Raw genomic sequence first — 23,475 nt, forward strand, 5'->3', positions numbered from 1 at the left:
TCTTCTGGCGGAAAGCCCTTTCCAGATGGAGTAAGTAGTCCATGAAACGTTCAAAATGTGGCTCGACTAGAAGGTTTACGGAGATGCGTACCCTTTAGGTAGGTAAGGGCTTCAATCAAGATTGCCTCCAACTTCTTAAGCACGTGAGGAAATGGTCTAACATCTTTTCAATCGACATCCCAATCAAAGACAAGTTCTACCAAAGCTGGGATCTGAAATAGTTTGTTGCCCTTTATTTTTCAAAAAATTCTGCACTTTTCTTATTGCTTTCTAAGCTCTTCCTCATTGTCAATCCTTTTTTTTATCCTTCTTTAGTTGCTTGTGGCTACTCTATTTTTGGGTTTTAAGGAGTCATAGATTCAATTATTCCAGAAAGCCCGTTATTTCTCCATATGGCTTAATTTTGCTGGATGATGATTCAAACTCAACTCCTTCATCCTTCTTTACTATAAGAAGTCTTCCTCAATTTTGTCTAATCAACTTGAGCTTTTCCAATGACGACTGATTCTTAAATGATCCAGTGAAATCATCTAAACCTAAAGTTCTTGGTATGACTATATTCCACTAAGCTGTCTTGTTACTAATATAGGAGCATAACCACTGTAACCTATGCTTCCAATCAAAAGGACCCATATTTTACCACCACAAAACATTATGCAAGATGTATTGTTCATACAAGGTGGTTTCCACTTAAAGTTACTTTGTGGTAATGTTGCACATTTCTCCACCCATGCTTTCTCATCCAAATTATTTCAAGTTTCATCCATAACAATCTTTAATGGTCAAAGAGCAAACCATTAAAAGTTATTGAAAATATCTCTTGGTATTTTGATTTGACTAATAATCCATAGATATGACAGTGGAATACAACATCTCATGACCCCTCGTCCATGTAAACTACAATGATTAAATGATAACATGGTTTTAGCTAAAATTACAGCAGAAGGGTTAATTTTAGAGTGCTCAGGCTCTATGAACACATCTGCAACTTCCAAACTGTTGACTCCAGCTTCAGATGGAAACAAAACAAGCCCAAATATAGCAAATGCCATTAACTTGTACCGTTCATTTCCTAATTTTTCTCTTCCATGTTTTTCTTCATTCTAGCTTCATTACTTTTCCATATAAATCCCCCATTAGCTACCTTAAACTGTTCGACCTTTCCCAAGCATAATAACCTGGTTATCTTCAAAGCGGTATCCTCAAATCTCTACTTGAAGTAGACCTTATAGCTATCATTTGGAAAATTTAGGATCCTATTATACTCTTTCAATATGGGTGTCATATTGATATTTTTTTTAAGGTGAAACACCTATAATTGGGATCCAAAAAATTCAATAGTGCTTTTATATTTGGTGCTTGTACCAGGAGCCTTATCAAATGTGCAATCCTTCCATATCATCTTTCAAAAAGAGTCTCATCCACGTATCCTATGATGGGTAGCAGCCTCTCCATGTCATTCATTATATGATTTATCTTTGTAATGTGTGGCAATCCATTAGCGTTAATTCTTCAACATTTTCTCTTAGGATAAATGGCTTAGATTTTTACTTAAATTCTTAAAAAGATGAGTATTTAATGGAAGTCATAATTCCTAGTTCAAAGTCCTCCAATATAGGGAACATATGGTCATGCTTGATGAAAAATTATAGATGGCATATACAACCTAAGGATAAATTCTATTTGTTGAGTGAGCATTTATAGATTTTCTACCTAGTCTCAAAAGATCTCAGATTTGCCCAGTGACAATCCTCGTAAGGATAATATGAGTGTGTTACAAGGAATGGTTAAGGCATGTATGCCCATCATTGCCAAGAAAGCACTCAGATCTAATTTTGGGTGTTTCACGAGTCTTGAACATCGATTGATAGTTATAGAGTAGATTGTTAATTATCCACCTATCTTAGAAGTTTGTACATGATCTCAGAAATTAAAACATATAAGCAATGGCACTTTGAAAACAAATACACAAACCAAATAATTAAAATATAACAAAAAGATAAATAAAAAACTTAGTCCACATGAAATTCCCCATTAGATTCACCATTCTGTCACACATTTGCGGCGTCACAAGGATTATCCTTCGGATTAGGATTCTCAGATATAGGTAGAAAGAACAAAGAATTTTCTTTATTAGTTTAAAAGGTTTGGAGTCATCACCTAGTATTTTGGTCGTTAAGAACCCTAACTGATCTTTAAAGTTGCCACTTAGAGAGGATATTATCACCCTTAGTACACCCTATCTAAGAAAAGTCGCATTGTCTATTTGTGTAATTAATATGGTATATTGTGTTTTTCTAATCATTAATTTATCTATTGGTTTAAAGTTTGTCAACTTTAATAGAATGATCATGATTTTATTGGTCAAGCCTGGTCATTCTAGAGTCTAAACATATTTTTGCTTTTTTTTTTAATATTGGAAATACATCTTACGTATAAATTTATAATCCTTGGTATTGAAAGAAATTATATTTTTTGGTGTTTTTGAAATGTATGTCAAGTTCTTATAGATTTAATAAACTTATTATTAAATCCAAAAATGCATGCAAGGATCATTAAAAAAAACTATTTTTCTTAAATTTTTGGTACTTAAAATGCTAAATAATGTCATGTATTGTTTTATGAAAATATGATTTTTTATTTGAGAAACTTGGCCATATGAAAATCAAAATATTTAAATGTATTTTTTGGAAGAAATATTTTTGTTGTCTTTGAATAATAAAAGAATAATAAAAAAAAAGCTAGTTCATTTAATACCGGAAAAAACACCTCACATGTAGTTCATAATCTCAAATATTTAATATAAAAGGGTAAAAAGTGAGGGACTAAAAACAAATGCAAAATGGTCATTTGAAAAAAAAATAAAAAAATTTAATTAAAAAAAAGGCTTTGTTTGGCAAAACAACAAACATCTATAAAGAAAACTGTCAAAAATTCATTAGGACATATTTGCTAAACACACCCTAAGGACCAAAAAATGTATTTTCCCTTTGTAAAAAATGACAAGCCAAACGCTACCCTAAGCCTGGAACAAGTTTAGCCCAACCATGTGGGTTGGACTTTTTAGCCTTGCCTAGGCTTAAGAACAAAGGTAAAGGACAGAAACTCAGAAACAAAGATCAAACAAGAAATTTCAATTGAAACACCCAAGAACACGAAGAACATCTTTGGTGAACCCAAAAACATGGATGAAATAATAAACCAGATTTTGTAAAAAAAAAAACATAAAAAGATGCAACATCAAGATCTAATGCATAATCATCCATCAAATAACAATGATAAGCTCTAATCTTCACCAAAATGACCTAACAGTGAAAACCCTAAGCCAGACATTTATAAGTTTTAAGAATTGATTGATCTAAAAAAAAGATGGCACATAACAATCAAGCATGAGTTATAGCTTTGACCAAAGCTTATTAGAGAGGTTAAAATTCCAAAACATAAGAAAACCTAAATATGGGTTCAAGAACACCAAGAACATGAACCGAGAAATTCAATTAAAACCCATAAAACCCCAGTAAAGACATAAACCCATAAACTAATTAAAACTTTTAAAAAAAAGTCTAAACCTATCAAAAATATTTAAAACATGCTTGTGTGGACCTACTAGAACTTCCAAAACTAAAAAAAAACATGTAAAAGAAACAAAACAAGAATTCATTTATACCATCAACAAAAACTAGCAATGCATTTCTGAAATCCTTGAACACTATTACATCATTTATGACATTTGTTTTTTTTTTATCATCTTTATCATATACAATGTCCTAACTAAACTCAGCATTATGTTAAGAAAACAAATTAAGAGCAAAGTCTAGGCACATCAAATATCAATGTATTCAATAAATGCAAAACAAAAAAAATACATTTAAACATACTAATTAAATGATTTTAAAAATCAAATAACATCAAATTATATATTCAAAACTATTTTGAACGTACTTTTCTTAACAAATGCATATCAAATCTAAAAACAAAAATATACTAAATATAGGTTCTAACCTAAAATGAAATTAATAGAATCAATAACAAACAAACAAAGATCCTGACAAGGAAGACATTAAAGGAGAGGTGTGCCTATTGGGCTGCACCATTTTACCAAAGTTCACATATACCTTTATGAATAATACAACTCTCTTTTTTTCTAGGTTTTGTTACCTTTTTCCCCTTGTTCTCAGCTTCTAATCTTTAGTTTACATGAACTTTTTTTTCTCCTTTCTTACTTCAAGTTTTCATACAATTTGCTTCACTTTTTCTCTCTATTTACTTACTAATTCTTTTCTATTTTCTCTCTACTTTCCTTTATATTTTATCTTTGTCATTATCCTCTCCAAAAAACCTCATTTTCAATCTTAGAGACCACTTTCTTTTCATGATTTTGCACAAGGTGGTTTTGGAAGATTCTTCCACATCCTCTCCTCTAACTTCCATAGAAAGGTGCATTCTAGTTCATTTTTTCCTTTTATAAGCTCAAATTTATCAAAAAAAAAAAAGGCAACCACAAATTATATTTAAACATGGAACTTTCTTCTTCAGTTTTGGCTGACTGAGTGGGTTACTTTAGTGAGATTGTCATAGAAAATGAGATATAATTGTATCATAGGGACACATGAATCATGTAGAGAAGGGTTAGAACTCTTTATTCAATTATTATAAGATTACCCCTCACTCAGCTTGTATTTGTCAATGCAAGGGGAGCTAACTAGGGACAAGATGTTGTCAACATTATTGAAGAAAATGAGATGTAAATGTTTGATGGGAGTAGTCGATCATTGTAGAGAAGATGTTTCTATGTTAAGTGGGGGTGGTTCGAGCCCCTAAATTAGTTAGAAGTGCCATGTTTATTTGCTTGAAACTAGCACCTCGACCAGCCTTTTCGATTGAAGAAGAAGACACAAGGACTAAACAACACGTCATCTATTCTCTTCATTAAAAACGAGTGACATGTCATCTATTTGAACCCTATAAATTAGCATTTTTAATATGGATTTTGAGAAATTGCAATTTAGTCTCTATTTTTCTAATTTTAGCATATACACTCTTCATTAACCTTGGAACTTAATTTTTGCAATTGTGCCTCTAGAAACCTTGATTTAAATACTTTAATATGAGCTTATTTTAAAATTAGTCCTTGGTCTCCAAACTATGCAATTTGACTCTTATTAACTATCAAACTTTCAATAACTTTCAAATTGACCCTTGATTTGATTAATTTCAGTCTCTAAACTCACATGCCTTTTTGCACTTTATTCCTTAGCTTTGATGTTCTTCAATTTGACCTTTAATCAACCTTTAATCTTTAAATTTCTTGCAATTCAACCCCTGATTACACTAATTTAGCATTTTAAAGTTTCGATTATGTCTCTAATCTTCCAATCTTTGCAAATTGATCTAAATTAGGTCTCTAAACTTGATTTTATTTTTAATTGAGTCCTTGATTGAATCCACAAAACCCATTAGAAGTTTTAAGTTCTTAAACTTAATTAATTATTTTAATTTTTTTCTAATTGACTTTCAAACTTAATTTTCCTTCAATTAAGTCTTTAAATATGTCAATTAAACATGTTAGAAGTTTAATTAAGTCTTTAAACTTAATGAATCCTTCCAATTTAGGTCAAGTTTGGATTTTAACTCAATTTTATTTCTATTAAGTCTTTTTTCATCCTATTTTGTCAAAATATCTAACTTGGCTATTCTTTTGGAATTTTAGTTTGTTGCAACTCAAATGTTTATCTCCTCGTGTTTCAAAAATATTTTGGATTTGAAATTTCTAGTTTTTTCTTTGGATTTTTAAGTATAAATATGTATTTTCTAATTTTGGGGTATCATGCTTTTAGAGAAATATAGTCATTACATTGTGTATTTGAATGGTAAACAAATCAAATTATCCCCGATCAATCTCATAATAATCAATAAATTCTTCAGAAAATACCATTATACCCCCAACACTAAGGTCATTGATTTTTCTTTGAAAGGGCAAAATAGTAATTACATTTTATGGTGAATAGTAATTTATTTCTATATGCATAATTAATTTTCTATGCATGCTAATTTTTTTTTTTTTTGTAATTGGAGGTTTTCTCCTTTTTCATTTATCATATCACAATTGAGTTTATGTGTTTCTCAAAAATAAATCACTAATTGATTTTAACGCTATGATAAATGAAAAAAATTTGATTACCATTAATTTGATGAAGAAAAGAAGGAAATATTTCACTACAAGACTCTCTAGGGGGATTGCCAAAAAAAATTTTGATAGCGTCCATACTTGGCTATAAATAGTATGGTTGTCTCATTAATGAAAAAATATTTTGATAATGAGACAACCATACTATCAACCATAGTTATTAAACCTGACTTGAAGGTTGACCTGACTAAGAAATCAAGTCCTGGGTCACAATGGTTGACCCGGGTCAATCCGAAAAAATAAAAAAAAAATATGTTTGAAGTTTTAATATCCTATATGGAAAAGGTTTGAAATAGTGCATGTGAATGTAAGCTATATAAAAAAAAATCTAAGTGTAATATAATTATACCATATTAAAAATTAAGAAACAATTCATGTTGATATAGGATGTAAAAAGAAACGTGAAGTGTAGTATACTTATTTCACATCAAATTAAAACTTAAGAAACAATCCATATAAATGTAGACTATATATAGTTATAACACACACAAAAAAAAGAAGAAATAACAATCTATGTGGATATAAACTATAAAAAAATATATGAAGTGTAAATATAGTTATCTCACATGGAAAAATAAAGAAATAATACTTGTACATATAAGTTATAAAAAAAACAAAAATGAAATGTAGTATAATTATCCTACATTGAAAAGTACAAAAAAAATCCATGTAGATACAAACTATGTATAAATATTTTACATTAAAATATTAAAAAATAATCCTTATAAATATAAGCTAAAAAAAAAAAAAATTCAAGGCTAACTCGGGTCTCACCTGAGCTACGATAAATTACTAAAATTTTAAGTTAATATGGTAGGTCGCTGAGTTTGACCTGTGTAATTGCAATCCAAGTCTTTTACGAGTTAAAACCTAACCAAAATCCCATGAACCTGTCGAGTACTGAAACATTGCATTTGCATCAAGGAAGGTTCCCATCCAGCCTCTAAGCTGAAGCAGGAGTACTGAACTATATATGAAGAGGTGGGCTACCATTTGGAAAGCCCAAAAAGTTGCCATGTTGTGAAGAATCCAAAAAAAAGATGGTATGGCCATGTTGTGATATTCCGGGAAGCACTACACAATTATTCCCTGCAAGTTCTTTTTGGGACCAAATCTCTGCACACCCAGAGGCCCTAGCATTTGCAAATACCATAGCCCCCTTTAAAAGCATCCAAAATCTTCCATAAAGCGGAAGAATTAAATATATCCTTTTTACTTTGAACAAGACATTTCATTCTTAATTTCTTTTATTACGTGGTAAGGGACACTTCTCTTCTCTCCCCCGCTCTCTACAAATTATCCCCATCTTCATTATATGATCTTCCCTTTTTTTTTTCCAGTAAAATACTAGCAGGAAGCATGTCTACTACAAATTACATTTTGCAGAAAACAACCTATACAATAGAGTTTGTGCTTCAATATGTTAATTTTAATACCTTCTTCAGTATATAGACGGATGCAACTCCGATCCAAGAATCTATTGTTATTTGAAAGAGTCAAGTGAAACAGCCGTGTCAATTATTTGGAAAATATATATACTCTCAAATTCATCATGTTATTTTTGTTTTTAAATTTTCTGTGGCCAAGTGCTACATATTATATGAAGTATGTGATATTCAACAATATTGGATGTACGGATTCATTGATAAAAATATTCATTGAGTTACACAAACAGACAGACAAACGAAATATAATTTAGTGGTTATATATGCGACAATAGTTTTTCAAAAAGAAACAGATCGATCGAGTTTCGTAATTATAATTTATTTAGTCGTTAGTATTATGGAATAAAATTATCTCTATTACGTACATAGCAAAAACCTAAAGTAACTCTCCTGAATAATATATAATCTCAGTCAGTCGCAAGAAGGGTCCATTTCAAAGTTAAAGCTTATTCTTGTCTTCTCATTCCTTGTGGTATCTTTATTCCCTTTAGAAACTACGATGAAGCTGCGTAGCTCTTGTGGATTTAACTTTATTTCATGCACATCCTATAGAAGAAAAGATGGCATGCACGTTACTCTCTCTCTCTCTCTCTCTCTCTCTCGATAAACACGTTTCGACTCTCTGTATAATGTGTATACATTGTATAGCATAAAAAAGGTCGAATCTGGAATAGAATAAAGAAATAAAGAAGCTTCCCAAGTAGCAAAAAACAAAGGGACTGACTTAAAATGTAATTTAAGTTACAAAGATTCCTTATTTAAGTATCTCAAACAAGCATAAATAGACAGAAGAAACTGATAGAGCCACCCTTTCAAGAGTATGACAACCCAATTTAATAATGTCAAGAGCATAATTTGAAGTTTGGAGGCATGAAAACTCTACGAAAGTAAATCTTATTCCAATATCACTTCTCATTAGTCACTAGAAAAGTTTAAGTTCTAATCCGAGAACCGCCATATCCTTTTCTCTATTGTACTATGCTTTCGACGTATTCTAATATGATACCTTTACATATATTTGCTTTGGAAATTAGAATACAACGAGATTTTACCCCATATATAGTCATCGCAAAATTCTTGTTCTCTTTAAGCTCATTTTTTGGACGCATACATCTTATTTTAACATTTATTTATTTGCACCTAAACCAAACTCCTCACTTAACAACAATTTTCTTGTTAATAAGCTATAACTCGAATAACAATAGTATTTCTCCTCCTTAAAAAGTTTTGAGCTTGTGCCCCTTCTATATAATAATAATAATAATAAAAAACAATACCCTTCGTCTGCATCATCCAACTAAAGCCAGCTTCTATATAAAAATATAATGTTAAAAGTAGTAGTAACCATTTGACCTTCCAAGCTCTCATTAATCATTAATAACGTCTTAAATAGTTATAATATTTTCTAACATGTCATAATATTACATTAAAATTTCGTAATACATAATATATAAGACCATCGAATATGATTTTAATACATTCACTTTGCCACTTCTCATATGTCTGGCCTCATAAAGGTAAGATATTGAAAAGCATCAATGATTTGATGAAATTGTGTAGGATTAAAAAACAAGGAATCGAGCAGTATAGTAACTTTGAAGGCAGAAATAAGAGTATCAACAGGTTTGCAAGAGGTCATACCAGCCCAAGTAAGGATGTTAAGAATATACTTATGTTGTCGTAACATCAGACCCATACTGGTTGACTGAACCTCAATGCCTAAAAAATAATGAACGACACCTAAGTCGCGAAGCTTGAACTCTATGCTCAACAACTGTATTAGAGGATGAAGCATAATAGAGTTGTTACCTATAAACAGAATATCATCAACATAAAACCAAAAGATAAAAGATATCAGCACCCACAGACAAGACAAATAAGAAGGTGCCAACCTTGGAAGCGTGAAAGCCAAGAGAAAGTAGAAAATCATTCAGACGAGTATACCACGCCTGCAGGGCCTATTTCAAACTATATAGAGACTTCTACAATTAGTACACATGAGAGAGAAGGGCAGAGAGTTAACAAAATCTAGAGGTTGTTTCATGTAGACCTCTTTAGTAAGAACTCCATTGAGGAAGGAATTATAGATATCGAGTTGATGAATCTTCTAACCACACGAAACCGCAATTGAGAAGACTAACCTGACAGTTTTATGCTTAATGACAGGAATGAAGGTTTCAGAGTAATCAATGCCTTCTTGCTGAGTATAACCTTTAGCAACAAATCATGTCTTATATCACTCAATGCTTCCATCAATACGGTGTTTTATCTTGTACACCTAAAAACTGCCAACAACATTTATTGAAGGATGAAAAGGAACCAAGGACCAAGTGTCGTTAAAGCACAAAGCCTGAATTTCATATTGCATAGCACCATGCCAAGCCTTATACCTATCAACATCAGAGAACACAATGGGTTCATAGTTGGGAGGAGAGATTACTCAACATATAAAGGCAGCAGAGGTGGCTACAGATGCCATCAGAAGTGTGGTCTTGAGCAGTCGTGAGATGCTGATGAGCGGCAGAACGAGATAGAGGACAACCTAAACCTGTAAGCTACTAGAGATGATAAAATAAGAGATCAACGATGAGTTGTAGATTCGCTAAAGAACCCCACTGAGCTGTGGAGCTCGAAGTAGTAAGGCCTAGAGAATCCGTGCAAGAACCAATAATTTTTGCAGTAACAGACCTGGAAACATGCAACTCTAAAGAAGGAGAGCCTGTTCCTGTAGAATGATCATTAGAGAAACAAGTAGATGGTGACATAAGGGCAAGGATGGGTTGTGGTTGGATGATGACAGACATGGTTGGGGGGGTAGGTTGTTTAGTTTGATGGTCTGATGGTGTGGTGGACCGACGGGGCAGTGTGGTAAATATTTGGGGAAGTAATCAGGGTTGGCAAATGTTCAGGCTATATAGGATAAGAATAGGTGTTGGGGTGTTGTGCTATCTGTTTAGATTTTGCAAAAAAGAACACATCTTCATGAAATCGAATATAACGGGAGATATAAACATGTTGAGATGCTAAATTAAGATATTGATAACCAAAATGAGAGGAACTATAACCTAAGAACACACATGAAAATGAAAAAAATCCAACTTATGAACATGATATGGATGCAAAAAAGAAAAACAAAGACACCTAAAAGTACATAGAAAATCATAATCAAGAGTACGATGAAGCAAACACTCAAAAGAAGATTAATTTTGGAGGACATGAGTAGGCTTGTGATTGATAAGATATGTTGACGATTCAAACACATAATTCATAAACCGTAACAGAGCACTACATTATCATAGGAGGGTAAGAACAGTTTTGACAATATGCTGATGGTGACTCTTAATAGTGTCATTTTGCTCATGTGTATAAGGACAAATTAGCCTATGATAAATAACAATAGTCTGAAAGAAACTGTTTAACTTATGATATTCACCACCCCAATCAATTTGAATAGATTTAATTTTGCTCTGCTTCCAGTAAATGGAAGCAGAGCCCTGAAAGCTATGAAAATTAGACATGTATTGGTGGTTATGGCGGTTGCTGTTGGGACGCAGTTGCCACAAGAACGACCTTTATTATGGTTGAAATTGGGGTTTTTTTTTAATATTAGGCAAGATGGGCATAAGGCAGTAAAGATGATATGGGAAGTAGAGGTGGGTTGATAGCCATGGATAAAAGAAAGGTATTGTGTAGAAACTCATGGGTAAGGAGAAGACTATGAAGATCGATATATGACAACAGTTCTATCATGGTCATGAGGGTGGTTACCAAGTCTTTGAACTCACCATGAAGGCCACGAAACACATAAAGGTTGAAATCTTCAAGAGAGATTGGCCGGCCAATAATAGCCAATTCATCAAATAAGGATATTGCTTGTTGCATATACATATAACCAAAGTATCACCTTGCCAAAGATCTTGAAAAGACCCATAGAGTTGCATAATGCGAGAATTAGACGAAGAGGCGAGAGCTTGCTCAAGAGTGCACTAAAAACAATGAGAGATCTGGCAATCTACCATAAGATGCAATACATCCATTGAAAGAGAGGAGAGTAATGCACTCAAAATAAGTTGATCATGTTGCTTCTAATGGAAAAAAAAGGGTTGATGGCCGAAGGAGAACCAGCAGAATTGTTAGAGACATAAGAAGGGGACACGACATGGAGCCATCAACAAAGTGGAAGACACCTTAACCAAGAAGATATGACTTCATCTACATTCTCCAATAAAGATAATTGGTGTTTATAAGCTTTAACGAAATAACTTGTTGAGTGCTAGACAAAAAATTATAGCTGGAGTTGAGGTCCCCATAATATGAGGAGAAACGATAGAAACATGAGAAGAAGAACTATTGTTCTGCTCTGCAAGATAGGGAGACTGTTGTTGTGGGAAGGAGGGGCCACTGACAGTAACCTGTGAGTAGCCGACCAACTAGGCTGTAATGTTGAATTGGTGGAGGGAGAAGTTGGCAGCAACAATAAAAGTAAAGTCCATTAAGAAGAATGAGAGAAGAGTTTTAATATGTTAAGGCTCTGATACCAAGTGGAGAAGAAATAAAAGGCTTAACCTATTAGTTAGCTAATCATTTCTATTTATATGTGTAGGGCAATATACAATAATAAAGGTAGAGATTACAACACTAAAGTAGTCCTAAAATATTTCATATACATATACATTCCATAATAGGTGCAAACTGACTTCAATAGAGTTATATGAAGAAACTCATATAAAGAATAGGGAAAGGGGGGAAAGGGAGAAAACTTTTATCGATAGAAGAGCAAAAGTGTTCGCTGTAAGTTTTCTTGATAGTTATTATTGCCTTACAAATGTTTAATTGTATCATTAATATCAGTTTAGAATTTTAACTCTCTTTTTAAAATTTTATGGGATACATATAATACAATAGTAAAGGTAGAGATTACTAAAATATTTCATATACATATACATTCCATAATAGGTGCAAACTGACTTCAATGAAGTTATATGAAGAAACTCATATAAAGAATAGGGAAAGGGTGGAAAGGGAGAAAACTTTTATCGATAGAAGAGCAAAAGTGTTTGCTGTAAGTTTTCTTAATAGTTATTATTGCCTTACAAATGTTTGTTTGTATCATTAATATGAATTTAGAATTTTAACTCTTTTTTAAATTTTATAGGATACATATAATACTCGTATGATTATGAAATTTAGTAAGGTCACTTCCACCCACCCTCCACATGATCCTTAATTATGGTTGGAGGCTGGTGCAATTGATGGACTCGATATAAATCGAGATTATGGTATGCCTACGGCATTGACCTAAAAAATAAGGGAAGGCCATATTGTTTTAATTGTAGGAACATCATATTCCAACCCAAACCAAACATCACCAGGCGTTAATAGTTAATCCTAAAAAAGGGTGAGGAAGAACTATCTATGTAGTTGGCCAATTCAGAGGAAGAAATAAGAGCGTGGCTGAAACAAGAAAATAGGATGTATTGGGATCAATTACATGAATATATGACTTTACATTTGCCTTTCCTTTATGGAACCTTCTGTGTAGGATTTTTTCCTCCCCCTCGACCTCCATCTTTGTTGGAATTTATGTCTTATATAGAAAATGTTTATATGTATAATATTTAGATGAATGGTGAAATTTTTATTAAATTGTTTTTTGTTATGGAGATGTTTTTATGCTATGATTGTGATTTTTGTTGTTGTTTTGAGTTTAAGGTGAGAAAAAAATACCTTTGGGTTTATTTAAAGTAAACAATAAAAAAAATAGTGAAACACTAATGGAATCATCGATGAACATGGAATTTTTTTTGCCATTTCTTCGCAATGTTCACACAAATTTTATTGGAAATTTACAAAAGGTTTAGGCAATATCAATGGAGTATGCAACAAATAGTCCATTGGAATTTAAGGTGACAACAACAAAATAAACAATAAAAACTTATTTTTTAACGCAAATATTTCATCAGCATTTTTGTTGGCATTGGAATTACGAAAGGAAAGGTAAATCCCCAATTAGAAACATGCTAATAAAATGTTTTGGTTAGCAATTTTATCTACAAATTCATACATCAATGAAATGTTTTTCTTAACGCAGATAAAATATTCTATCAGTATTTTTTAATTTTCTAATAGTGAATATAAACAAATCATAAACACATTTTTCATTGCTGAGAAGAGAGTTATACTTTTACTTTAAGACGAAATAAGCAGAATAAATTAACAAAGTTTTTCCTGCAATTTGCACAACCTATTCGCTATATATATATAGTTCTGTTCTAATAACAATAAAAGAACTTATGCAGGAGGTGTTAAAAAATAAAATAATAAGTACCGGCACGTAAAGGATGATAGCGTAATCATGATGGTGATGATTTTCATGTACGAAGATTTTGCTTTGGGTCTTTGTTTGTCCTTCTATATTGTCAGTAGAGAGCAGCCTTTCTTGGTTTCCTTTTTCTTTCTTTCTTTGTTATCTTCTTCTTTTCTTTCTTTCCAACATGGACTGTTGAACAGTTAGTTCAGTTGAGAGCCACTAGACCAACCTATAGGCATGTAATAATAAAGTAAAAGAGCGACCACATAAGATGATCTCTTGGTCCTCTTATAGAAAAGAACATAAGGGTAGCTTCAAGCAATCATGATGATGGCAACGATAATGATAGTGTCCGTAAGGGTTTTGTTTATTCTCTGGTCCTACCCATGATGATCCTGGTTGTCAGGGTCTGGCCAGAAGGAAGAGTACTTCAACCACTCTGCCTCTTGCGGGTTTGTAATGGATGACTCCTGCAATAAAACGCAAGCTTGTGAGAAATAACTAGGGCTCTGGTATGAACAGAAAATTTTCACTTGAAAACAAAACAAATGAAGCTGCCTCCTTTGTCCTTTTAATCTCGTCCACGATAAGATTGTCTGATACTGTATTATATCGAGAGGACACGCATGATAAAAAGCTTTCATGTCGCTATCATCAACCTTTCTTATATAAAAATATTTTGTTGGAAACATCGAATCTTTCCTCTTGTTATTCAATTTTTGTTTTTAATTTTTCTATCTGGCATATTTCATTTTATTAAAACAAATTAGATAGATATGTAATAGTGTTGAATACTCTATTTTAACCCAGAAACTTATGTTACTGTGCTAAACATCAAGAATCCTTTTGTACTCTTAACACACCTAATTTTTCTAACTTAATTAGAAAAATAAGGATGATAGATTTTGAATTTATGATAGCTTGATGAAAAAACTATCTCAAGGCAAAAACAAAACATAAACGATGAGGTTTGAAAACAAAATTATCTTATTTGTAGCTATTACAAAAATTTGTAAATTGACAGAAGAAGGCGTTTAAAATCTTAGTTCTTAGACAAATTAAAATGGTCTGAGGGAATTAGATTCGAATTAAGAGGAGAAGGAAAAATTGTTTATCACTCATCCTCATTTGAGAGGAGAAGGAAAGGAGCAGCCCTTGCCTGTTGCAAGGAATTAAGCAGCTGTTAGTAAGTTCGTGATTAAGTTAATGTTTTTAATTTCAATTTACACTGAAATATTGAAATCTTCAACAAATATAATGAACCCTTCCCAGTGAAGTAATTAACAAAAAGGTTCTTCCTAGGCTATTAATGTATGCATCATATTAAAACCTCAGAAACATGAAAGGAAAAGGAAGAAAAGAGAAAAAGAAAAGGTTTCTGATTCCATATCTTTAGTTTAAAAATAACTGTAATCTCAGATTCTCAGCCAGTAATAACGAAAATGGTTTTAAATCAAATTTCTTTTCTTTTTTATTTTAAATATATAACCTTTTTCACCTTTTCTTTATTCTTTTCCTTGCTGGAATTTATGACAAATGGATTTCAGGGTCAAAAAGTTCATACTCACTTCTTTTACATCAGTTGAAGTGCAACCCATTATGAGTTCCTCCAAACCAGATGCAGACCTCCCTCCAAGTTTATGATGATGCTGCTGCTGCTGTTGGTGCTGCTGTTGCTGCATTCATTTATCCACAATATATCACGAAAAAAAAAGAAGAAGAAAAATCATTATTAACCATCATGTCCTCAGAGAGTTTTGTAAAGTAAGAAGACAGTTTATGGCACCCAACTGAGTAGGCACTAAAAGTTACTACGTAATTTCTCAATATACAACAAAATGACCAACACCCCTTTCTTCATTTTAGGGTGAAAATTTATTCAGGGAACTTTTACTTTCGATCCCCGAATTCCTCCTAAAATTAAAAAGGAACAAAAGAAAAACACAGAACATAAAATGCAACTATCAGTGCATTAATTCTTGGGCGGAGAGAGAGAGATAGAGAGAGGAGGGGGAGGTAGAAGGAGAGTCAAGATGCCGTAGCTGGCTCCGATATATATCACCATGGCTATCAACTTCCTTCCCTGACCTTCCCGCACCATGTCAAACTCCATCTATGCATGGTTTTTTCTTTTTCTTTTTCTTTTTCCTTTTCTTTTGCCCGATAGATAGGTATTTTAATTTGACGAACAGTGTCCTGAACCTTGTGGTGACAACTTTATGTGAACTGACGTACATTAAAATTTCATGTTCCAGTGCGGAGAAGTTTGGTACTGTTGGGAAAAAAATAAATCAAATTGGGAAGTCATATTAATTAGAATGTGATTCAATTTAGTTGTCGTTAGATTTGAAAGAAAGTTGAGGACATGTAGTTAATAATTAGGTTGATCAGCTTAAATACCTGGATTTCGTTTTGAAGCATTAGTCTGGATACATGATATGGGTCCTCATCAAGAATGATGGAGGTGTGGTGGAGGGGAGGTGGAGAGATGATGGTGGAGATCGGATGGGAAGGCCTGCTGATGTGGAAGGCCGCCGTCGCAATCTGGTGATGCACCGTCTGGTGGTGGTGGTGCTGCTGCAGCTGCTGTTGTTGATGGGGATCATGGGCCACATGATGTGGCCTCTGATGCTGCTCCTGAATCTCATCGCATGTGCCTGACGCCGAGGCTTCCCTTGCTACTGAAGCCTCTCTTATCCCCACCTGAAAAGGACGCAACCCCATTAAGAAGTTTGATAGTTAGTCCATTTTCAGACATCTTGTAGTGAAGATCTCTCTATTTTTTTCCTTTTTTTTTACTTTCGCTTCCTACTTTACTTTTTTTTTCTCTACATGCCTTTGCTCACTCTATCAGTTTTAATTTTAATATCGGTTTCGTTTTCATTAATGTACGCTGTAACTCACGACTCGGTCTCTTCGGTGGTTTAGTTAGCTGACGAAGATAATCAAGTGAGGTTCAAAGAGATTTTCATGCTGAATTTGCAAGCAATGGTCAAAGAGAAAAGTAACAATAGCTAGAGTTTTATTTTATTTTTTAATTTTTTTTGGTTTATTTCTCTTTCTTTACTTTCATTTATATATCTTGCGTGATACATGAATATTAGAAAGATGCTAGAAACAAGATGGGCGTTGCATTCATATCAATTTTTCGAAGTACAAAAAATTTCTACTATTTAGAATACAGTGTCTTTTTTATTTTTATGTGTGTGTGTGTGTGCAATACATGCAATATTGTTTGCAAATGCTTTGTTGATGAATACATATACGAAAGAATGTGTAGAAGATGGGTGTATATATATGTGTGTGTGTGTGCGCGCGTGTGTGAATGAAAAACATATATTATACCTCATCGAAGCTCTTCCTGAACGGAGTAAAGCCAAAATGATCAGATTTCAATTGATGAATATCCAAGGCAGTGCAACTTGATATTGACGCAGCAACTGGCCCAGTTCCTGAGATTTCGTCTCTTTGAGGAATTATTTCTTTAGAAGAACAACTCCCACTACCACTGTCTCTTCTGCTGCTAGGGTCGCTGCTTCCTTCACCAAGGGTTGCACTTCTATCAGTGTAATTGCATTGCCTTGGCTGTGTCTGATAGAATATCTTAGAAACCACAAGCTCTCCTTCTTTCTCTTCTTCATGCTGACCAAGGTGGTACTGATGCATGACCCAATTAGTCTTTTCGGGTCTTCGATTTTTGCCAAAATTGGTGTAGAGGACTAGGATTTTCTTGCACCCTTTTTGTTTCCCATTCACCATTACTGGCCTTGTCTTGCCTGTTTTGTGCCACCTAGTTTCTCCACCTTGCAAGTCACATTCGGTTTGAATTTTTCTTCTCTTTCTTGTTCCAGTTGTGTAAGCTTTCGAAGGTCTGTGGAAGAAATGCCTGCTTAGCCCATCTCTTGTGACTCCTGCATGGAAAGATTACAGGGAAATCAAAGTTAGGTTCGCTTAGGTGCAACAAACTGCGACGCAATAGTACAATTCTTCCAAAGTCTCAACAAATTAACAAGAGAAAGGATATTTAACGCTTGTAGCAAAGCCTGCCTATATATATATATATATATATATATATATATATATATGTATGTATGTATGTTACTAGGTTTTAATTTATTTTTATTTTTAATTTAAGAATATAATATATAAAATGTCAAAACCTAACAACTTCGAACAAACAATGGAGAGAGATAGGTGATAATTGTTTTGAAAATCTTGACCTGGAAGTTTCTCAGGATGGGTATAACAAATCCCATCTTCCCCTTCGATTGTAGGGATAAACTCATCTATCAGAGGGTGAGACCTCATGTCTTTGGCCTCTACCTTCGCTTCAAGGTGTTCTATAAGCTCTTGGTCTGTTGGATCAAATTTCACTCCTGCTGGTAGACCTAACCAATCCTGCAAATTAACTCCACTCAAATCAAAGTTAAACAAAAGCTCAACTTAAAAATCTAAAAGGAACAATTTGTCCCAAAGAAATTAATTTATTTATGCCCAAAAAGAAAAGGGAAGATGGGAAAAAAAAAAAATCTGTTTCGAAGGAATGAATATCAGGAGATTATCCATATTACCGGCTTTCCTTCCAGCTTGTGTCCACACCCAGGGCACTGCTTGGATCCACACAACTGATGCTCTTCAAGCTTTGCATCGATGAGATTAGAGCTGCTGATGGAAGCCATATTACTCTTAGTAGTCATGGCTCGTTTTCGATCACACAGCTGATGCTATATTATATCTTCCTTCTCCCAAACGTATAACTCTTAAAATCTTTCTTCAATTTATCAGCTCGGAACAACAGCTTGCTACTCATATCCCCGCGGCTAGCTATATATCTATACAGCACAAATCATGAGTTTGAGATCTGTTGAAATGTAAACTAGCAAGAGGAAAAACAGTACATAATTAGTATATACATACACTCCTAGCTAGATGATCATAATTAATATGGTGTTGAAAACCAAAATATATGGATGAAATATATATGATAAGATTAAGAAGACAACTATAGTAGTGGTAGATATTGATTGAACGAAGAGCAATGAAATTAATTCAACAACTATAATCCTTTCAACACGAAGAAAAGAAGAAGAAGGAGAAGAAGAAGAAGAAGAAGGAGAAGGAGAAGGAATTCGTACCCAGATGAGAAATTAATATTAGAAAACAGAATTATAAATATAAAATATCTTCGTTAAATAAAGGAAAAGAAAACCAGTTGTGGTAAGAGAGGATAGAAGAGAGAAGGGAATTAAAAGAGGAAACTGTGGCCGTGGGATTTAGCTATAAACCTGCTGCTTTAACCATGGAAATCACCAGAAATCGCTCTCTGTAGTCGCTACTTTAACTGAAGCCAGTGAGATAAAGGAAAAGCAGCTAGGGTACTCACCTTTAAGAGCCTTTGTTAATTTAAGTAACCTGCTGTAAGCAGTTTATACGAGATAGAAAGAAGGAAAGAAAAAAAAACACAGAGTTGGATTTTCTAAAGCTTAAGAACCTTCTCTCTCATACACCTTTTGTTTTGAGGGCTTGACTACAAAAGCAAAAGGCAAGAAACGGATTTCATAGCTGTTATTTAAGCCACCCAATAAAAAAAACATACATCTATATAATAAACAATAATCATAATTAATTAATATCAAGAAATTAATTGAATTAGGTAGTTGAAAGGTCAAGCGCTTAATTAAGGCAAATATTTGTATTATTTTTTGAGTCAAGATTTTGAGATAATTAAGTATAAGAAAAACTATGAAATTATTCTGAATTTGTAGACTCATGATCAAAAGGGAGTATTTTGAGATAATTTGAGAGGAAACTCATTCTTTCGCGTGTAAAAAAAAACACCTACACCATGCACCTGTATATATATAAATCATATATACAGTATATTATTAATTTAATAAAAACCTAGTATATAAATCATATCTTGTTTTAATCTTCAAAATTGTTTTCCACTATTATTTAACTAATTCAACTAGTTTGTATCTTTGTGGCTCTAAAGGGGGGTGCAGATATTTACCCACAGGTGAAGACGATAGAGAGAGAGGAATATATGTAAGTGCCAGCTACCTCATAAACAAGGTTTTTGCATGGTCATATACACTTAAGTTTTGTTCAAATTTGGCATAAAGGATTAAACTTTTTCTTCTTCTTCTTCTTCTTCTTCTACGGGGAAAAAAAAAAGCAAAATTTGTCTGGAGAGTACTTATTATGGGGAAAGAGAAATACAAGGAAAAAGGAAGGTCTGCTCACATGGGTTTCGGGCTAGAGTGCTTATTACGATCATGATTCTTTCCCATGAATGCTGCACACAGGGGGGGAGAGAGAGAGGGAGACAGAGAGAGAGAGAGAGAGAGAGAGAGAGAGAGAGAGGAATTGCGAGGTTGCTTGATATGCAAGGCAAATAAGCAGTGTACTTGATGGACCCCCACCAGCCCTCCTTATTTTAATTACTAATATAGTTTAAAATCATTATATATACACATATATATACATGCATGTATATATAACAGCAGTAGCCTCATGTGGTTCAGTTTTAACTTAATCCAGTACTGATTCTTCCTTGATTTTTTAAGAATTAATTATAACTTAATGCCTATAATACTTTTATGAAATTAATTACTTAATTAATTAATTCTCATAATAAAACAATTCCAAATGTAATTTCTAAAGTTTTCAATCCATTAATAACTTAGTAACCTCAAGAAGTTAGATTGATAATTAAACAAGTTTGTTCTTTTTTTTATTTTTATTTTTATTTTTTATAAAAATCTTGGAGTTGGAATTCAAATGAATTTATTAAATTCATTTGAAGAGGGTTTTTTTCGTGTTTTATATATATTGCTAGTCAAATTAATAACAATTTAATTATTTTTATATAATAGAGGAACTAATTAATTACTTTTGATAAATTGTGGGAAGTAAATTATAATTAACAATTCTTTGTGTTATTACTATAGCTGTCAACCCTAGCTTTGTTGGAGAAGTTGAGCCCAAAATCCATTGACCCTGGGCTTGTGTTGGACTGGGTTAGAAGGTAGACAATTTAGAGAATTGAACCAATCAATATGGTCATATATAACTGCATCAAAGATTACAAAAGAAATTGTTTAGAGGAGGATTTCAACCTTGTTTTGTTTTTATTAACTAAAATAGTCTCATTAACCTTGGATATTATATATTAACCTTGGATATTATATATGCATAGAGAAATTTTTAATTTTTAATTTTTTTAAAAATAACTCATATTACTTATGGGATTTAAATCCATTCCCTCTCCCTCTCCATATGATCTCCCACCACCACCACTGCTATTTGGTTACATAAGAAAGATTTTAATTGGAGATATTGAAAGGAGGAAGGATACTAATAACAATTGAGCTACAACTCATTATTGATTGGCTATAAACACACCTATGATACAATATTATAATCAATATACTTATCCATATTAATTTACTCATTAACAGGATTCTTTTGTTGATCTTGTGGGTTGACCAATAGCCCAATATCTAAAGTTATCTCACAATTCTAATAATTAACTAGATAATTGTGTAAACCATTGTGTAAATGTAGAAACCAAGGTAGAAATAACCCGACAAGCAATAAAAACTCGGGATGAAAAGAAAAATAGTAAGTGATATAAATAATAGAGAATATGATGTGAAATGGAGAGAATGGTCTCCATGAATAAATATAAAAGTATAGATAAGATTCCTATAAAAATTATGAATTTTAATTTAAAATTTATAATGACAACAAAACCGATAACGAGTTTTGATGGATAAAAAAAAAAGAAAATAAAAAAATAATCTCAAGAAATTAATATGGTAGTAAGGGATAAAGGATAAGAAAGAATGGTACAAAATAAAAGAAAAGAGTAATGGTGTAAGCACCGATTGAAAATCAATAATATTACCTTGAAATAAGTTTGTAAATGAAATAAATGATGAAAAGACAAATAAAAATATCTTGAGAATAAGAAAATTATCTCAAAGATCTATATGAATGATTGATATGACTTATGTAAGGATGTAATGAAAAAACTCGGATTTTTTATTAAAACTTATAAATTGACTAATCCAACAATCAGATCAGATTGAAATTTTGTGTGTAGTCTTTTAACATGTTTGCCTACTTTTATTTCAAACATCTCGAAGATCTATATGAATGATTGATATGACTTATGTAAGGATGTAATGAAAAAACTCGAATTTTTTTATTAAAACTTATAAATTGACTAGTTTTATATTATTGCGCATAACTTTCAATCCAATAGTCAGATCAGATTGAAATGTTATGTGTAGTCTTCTAACATGTTTGCCTATTTTTATTTCAAATTTCGATTAAATTGAAGTTCAGGAAGACCTTAAAGTTCAGATATGAAACTAGGTGAAGTGCATAAATATTACAAGACATAATAAAGTAGTGGCAAAACTATAAATAAGAGGAAATCTCCTCTATTTTAAAGTTTTTTTAGATGGATAAAAGAAACAAAATGAGAGGATGAGAGGGTTTGTGTTCTAGATTAAAAAATTAAGAGAAAAACCTTAAAATTTTATGAGGTTGAGAGATTAAAAGGATAGGTAAGGTGATATTTTGCATGAAAAACATGTTTTAATGGTGATTAAAGGAGTTAAAGCAAGGGTTTTGAAAACCAAAGAAAGAAAGAAAGAATTGAAGATAGAGAAAGAGGAGGCTCAAAGAAAGCCTAGTTTCTTTTGCAATTTCTCCTTGATTCCTTGTGTTTATAAGGTAAGAAACTCCTCTAAAGTGATTATTTAAAATGATTTTCTATTGGGTGAAAGAATGAATATGTTAGTGTTGTGTAAATTTGAATGATGATGTTGGGTTGTTAAGATTGATTTGTTGTGTTGGAATGATGTTTATGGATATAAAAAGTGATTGGGTAATGGATTAATTGCAAGAAATTGAAAAGAAACTCACCTCCACCATTAATGGAAAATTCAACTTAGATGTAGGAAAGAGAAATTGGGTTTATTTGAAGTAAATATTATGTAAATTGAGTAGAATTGTGGTCGTATAAGCATGAAATGATTGGGTGTTGTTTTAATTTGAAAAATGTAAAAAGAAAACCATGCCTCCATTTAAAAGTAAGTTTCGGTCTAGGGGTTATATCAAGGGGATGAGTTTGTCAATTTAATTGTTATCAAATATGAGTAAAATCGTGTTAACTTGGGTACAAAATGAATGGGGGATGAAATAATGGAAGAAAATAATAAGTTCCGTTGGAATGCATATTTCAGCCACAACTATTATAAAGGGTTTGAATTGGCATGGAATTTATATTTATTTATGATGTATAATGTATTTAATGTTTGAGTGAGAAGTTAATTTGCAAAAAAGAATTAAAAAAAAAAACTATACCCTTTTTTAATGATAGGTTTAACCTAGAAGCAAAATATTAGGGATTGAATGGGAATGAATGATTTATGATTTTGTTTGTATGTGGTGATGCTAAATAGGGATATTAATGTATGTATTGTGTGAAAGAAAGAGAAGATGAATTTCTCTATCTT

The 23,475-nt window shown here is 32.4% G+C and overlaps 1 protein-coding gene across 4 annotated transcripts; it reads right to left on the minus strand.

The window, feature by feature from the left end:
• Window positions 1-13,767: 13,767 nt before the first annotated feature.
• Window positions 13,768-19,489, minus strand: LOC133688382 (NAC domain-containing protein 75-like). 4 transcript variants are annotated; one of them, XM_062107852.1, is made up of 7 exons: window positions 19,326-19,487; window positions 18,514-18,774; window positions 18,163-18,340; window positions 17,288-17,853; window positions 16,343-16,645; window positions 15,511-15,618; window positions 13,768-14,412 (listed from the first exon to the last, which is right to left on the minus strand). In XM_062107852.1, exons 2-7 carry the CDS (start codon window positions 18,637-18,639, stop codon window positions 14,323-14,325), a joined length of 1,371 nt encoding a protein of 456 aa, XP_061963836.1. In that variant the 5' UTR covers window positions 18,640-18,774; window positions 19,326-19,487; the 3' UTR covers window positions 13,768-14,322. The 4 variants fall into 4 exon arrangements, with proteins under 4 accessions (XP_061963836.1, XP_061963835.1, XP_061963837.1 ...); XM_062107851.1 differs by having other exon boundaries at window positions 19,228-19,487; XM_062107853.1 differs by lacking the exon at window positions 19,326-19,487 and adding an exon at window positions 19,078-19,221.
• Between the last annotated feature and the right edge of the window lie 3,986 nt (window positions 19,490-23,475).

This window comes from Populus nigra, chromosome 3 (assembly GCF_951802175.1).
Source record: "Populus nigra chromosome 3, ddPopNigr1.1, whole genome shotgun sequence".
Taxonomy (NCBI): Eukaryota; Viridiplantae; Streptophyta; class Magnoliopsida; order Malpighiales; family Salicaceae; genus Populus; species Populus nigra.

What these genes read in the sequence shown, in the direction of transcription:
- LOC133688382 (XM_062107852.1), bottom strand. Translation starts at nt 18,639, where the DNA reads ATGACTACTAAGAGTAATATGGCTTCCATCAGCAGCTCTAATCTCATC. An exon ending in CCATCCTGAGAAACTTCCAG is followed by an intron (nt 17,854 to 18,162) that starts GTCAAGATTTTC and finishes CTTTCCATGCAG; the next exon opens with GAGTCACAAGAGATGGGCTA. An exon ending in TCAGGAAGAGCTTCGATGAG is followed by an intron (nt 16,646 to 17,287) that starts GTATAATATATG and finishes CGTCCTTTTCAG; the next exon opens with GTGGGGATAAGAGAGGCTTC.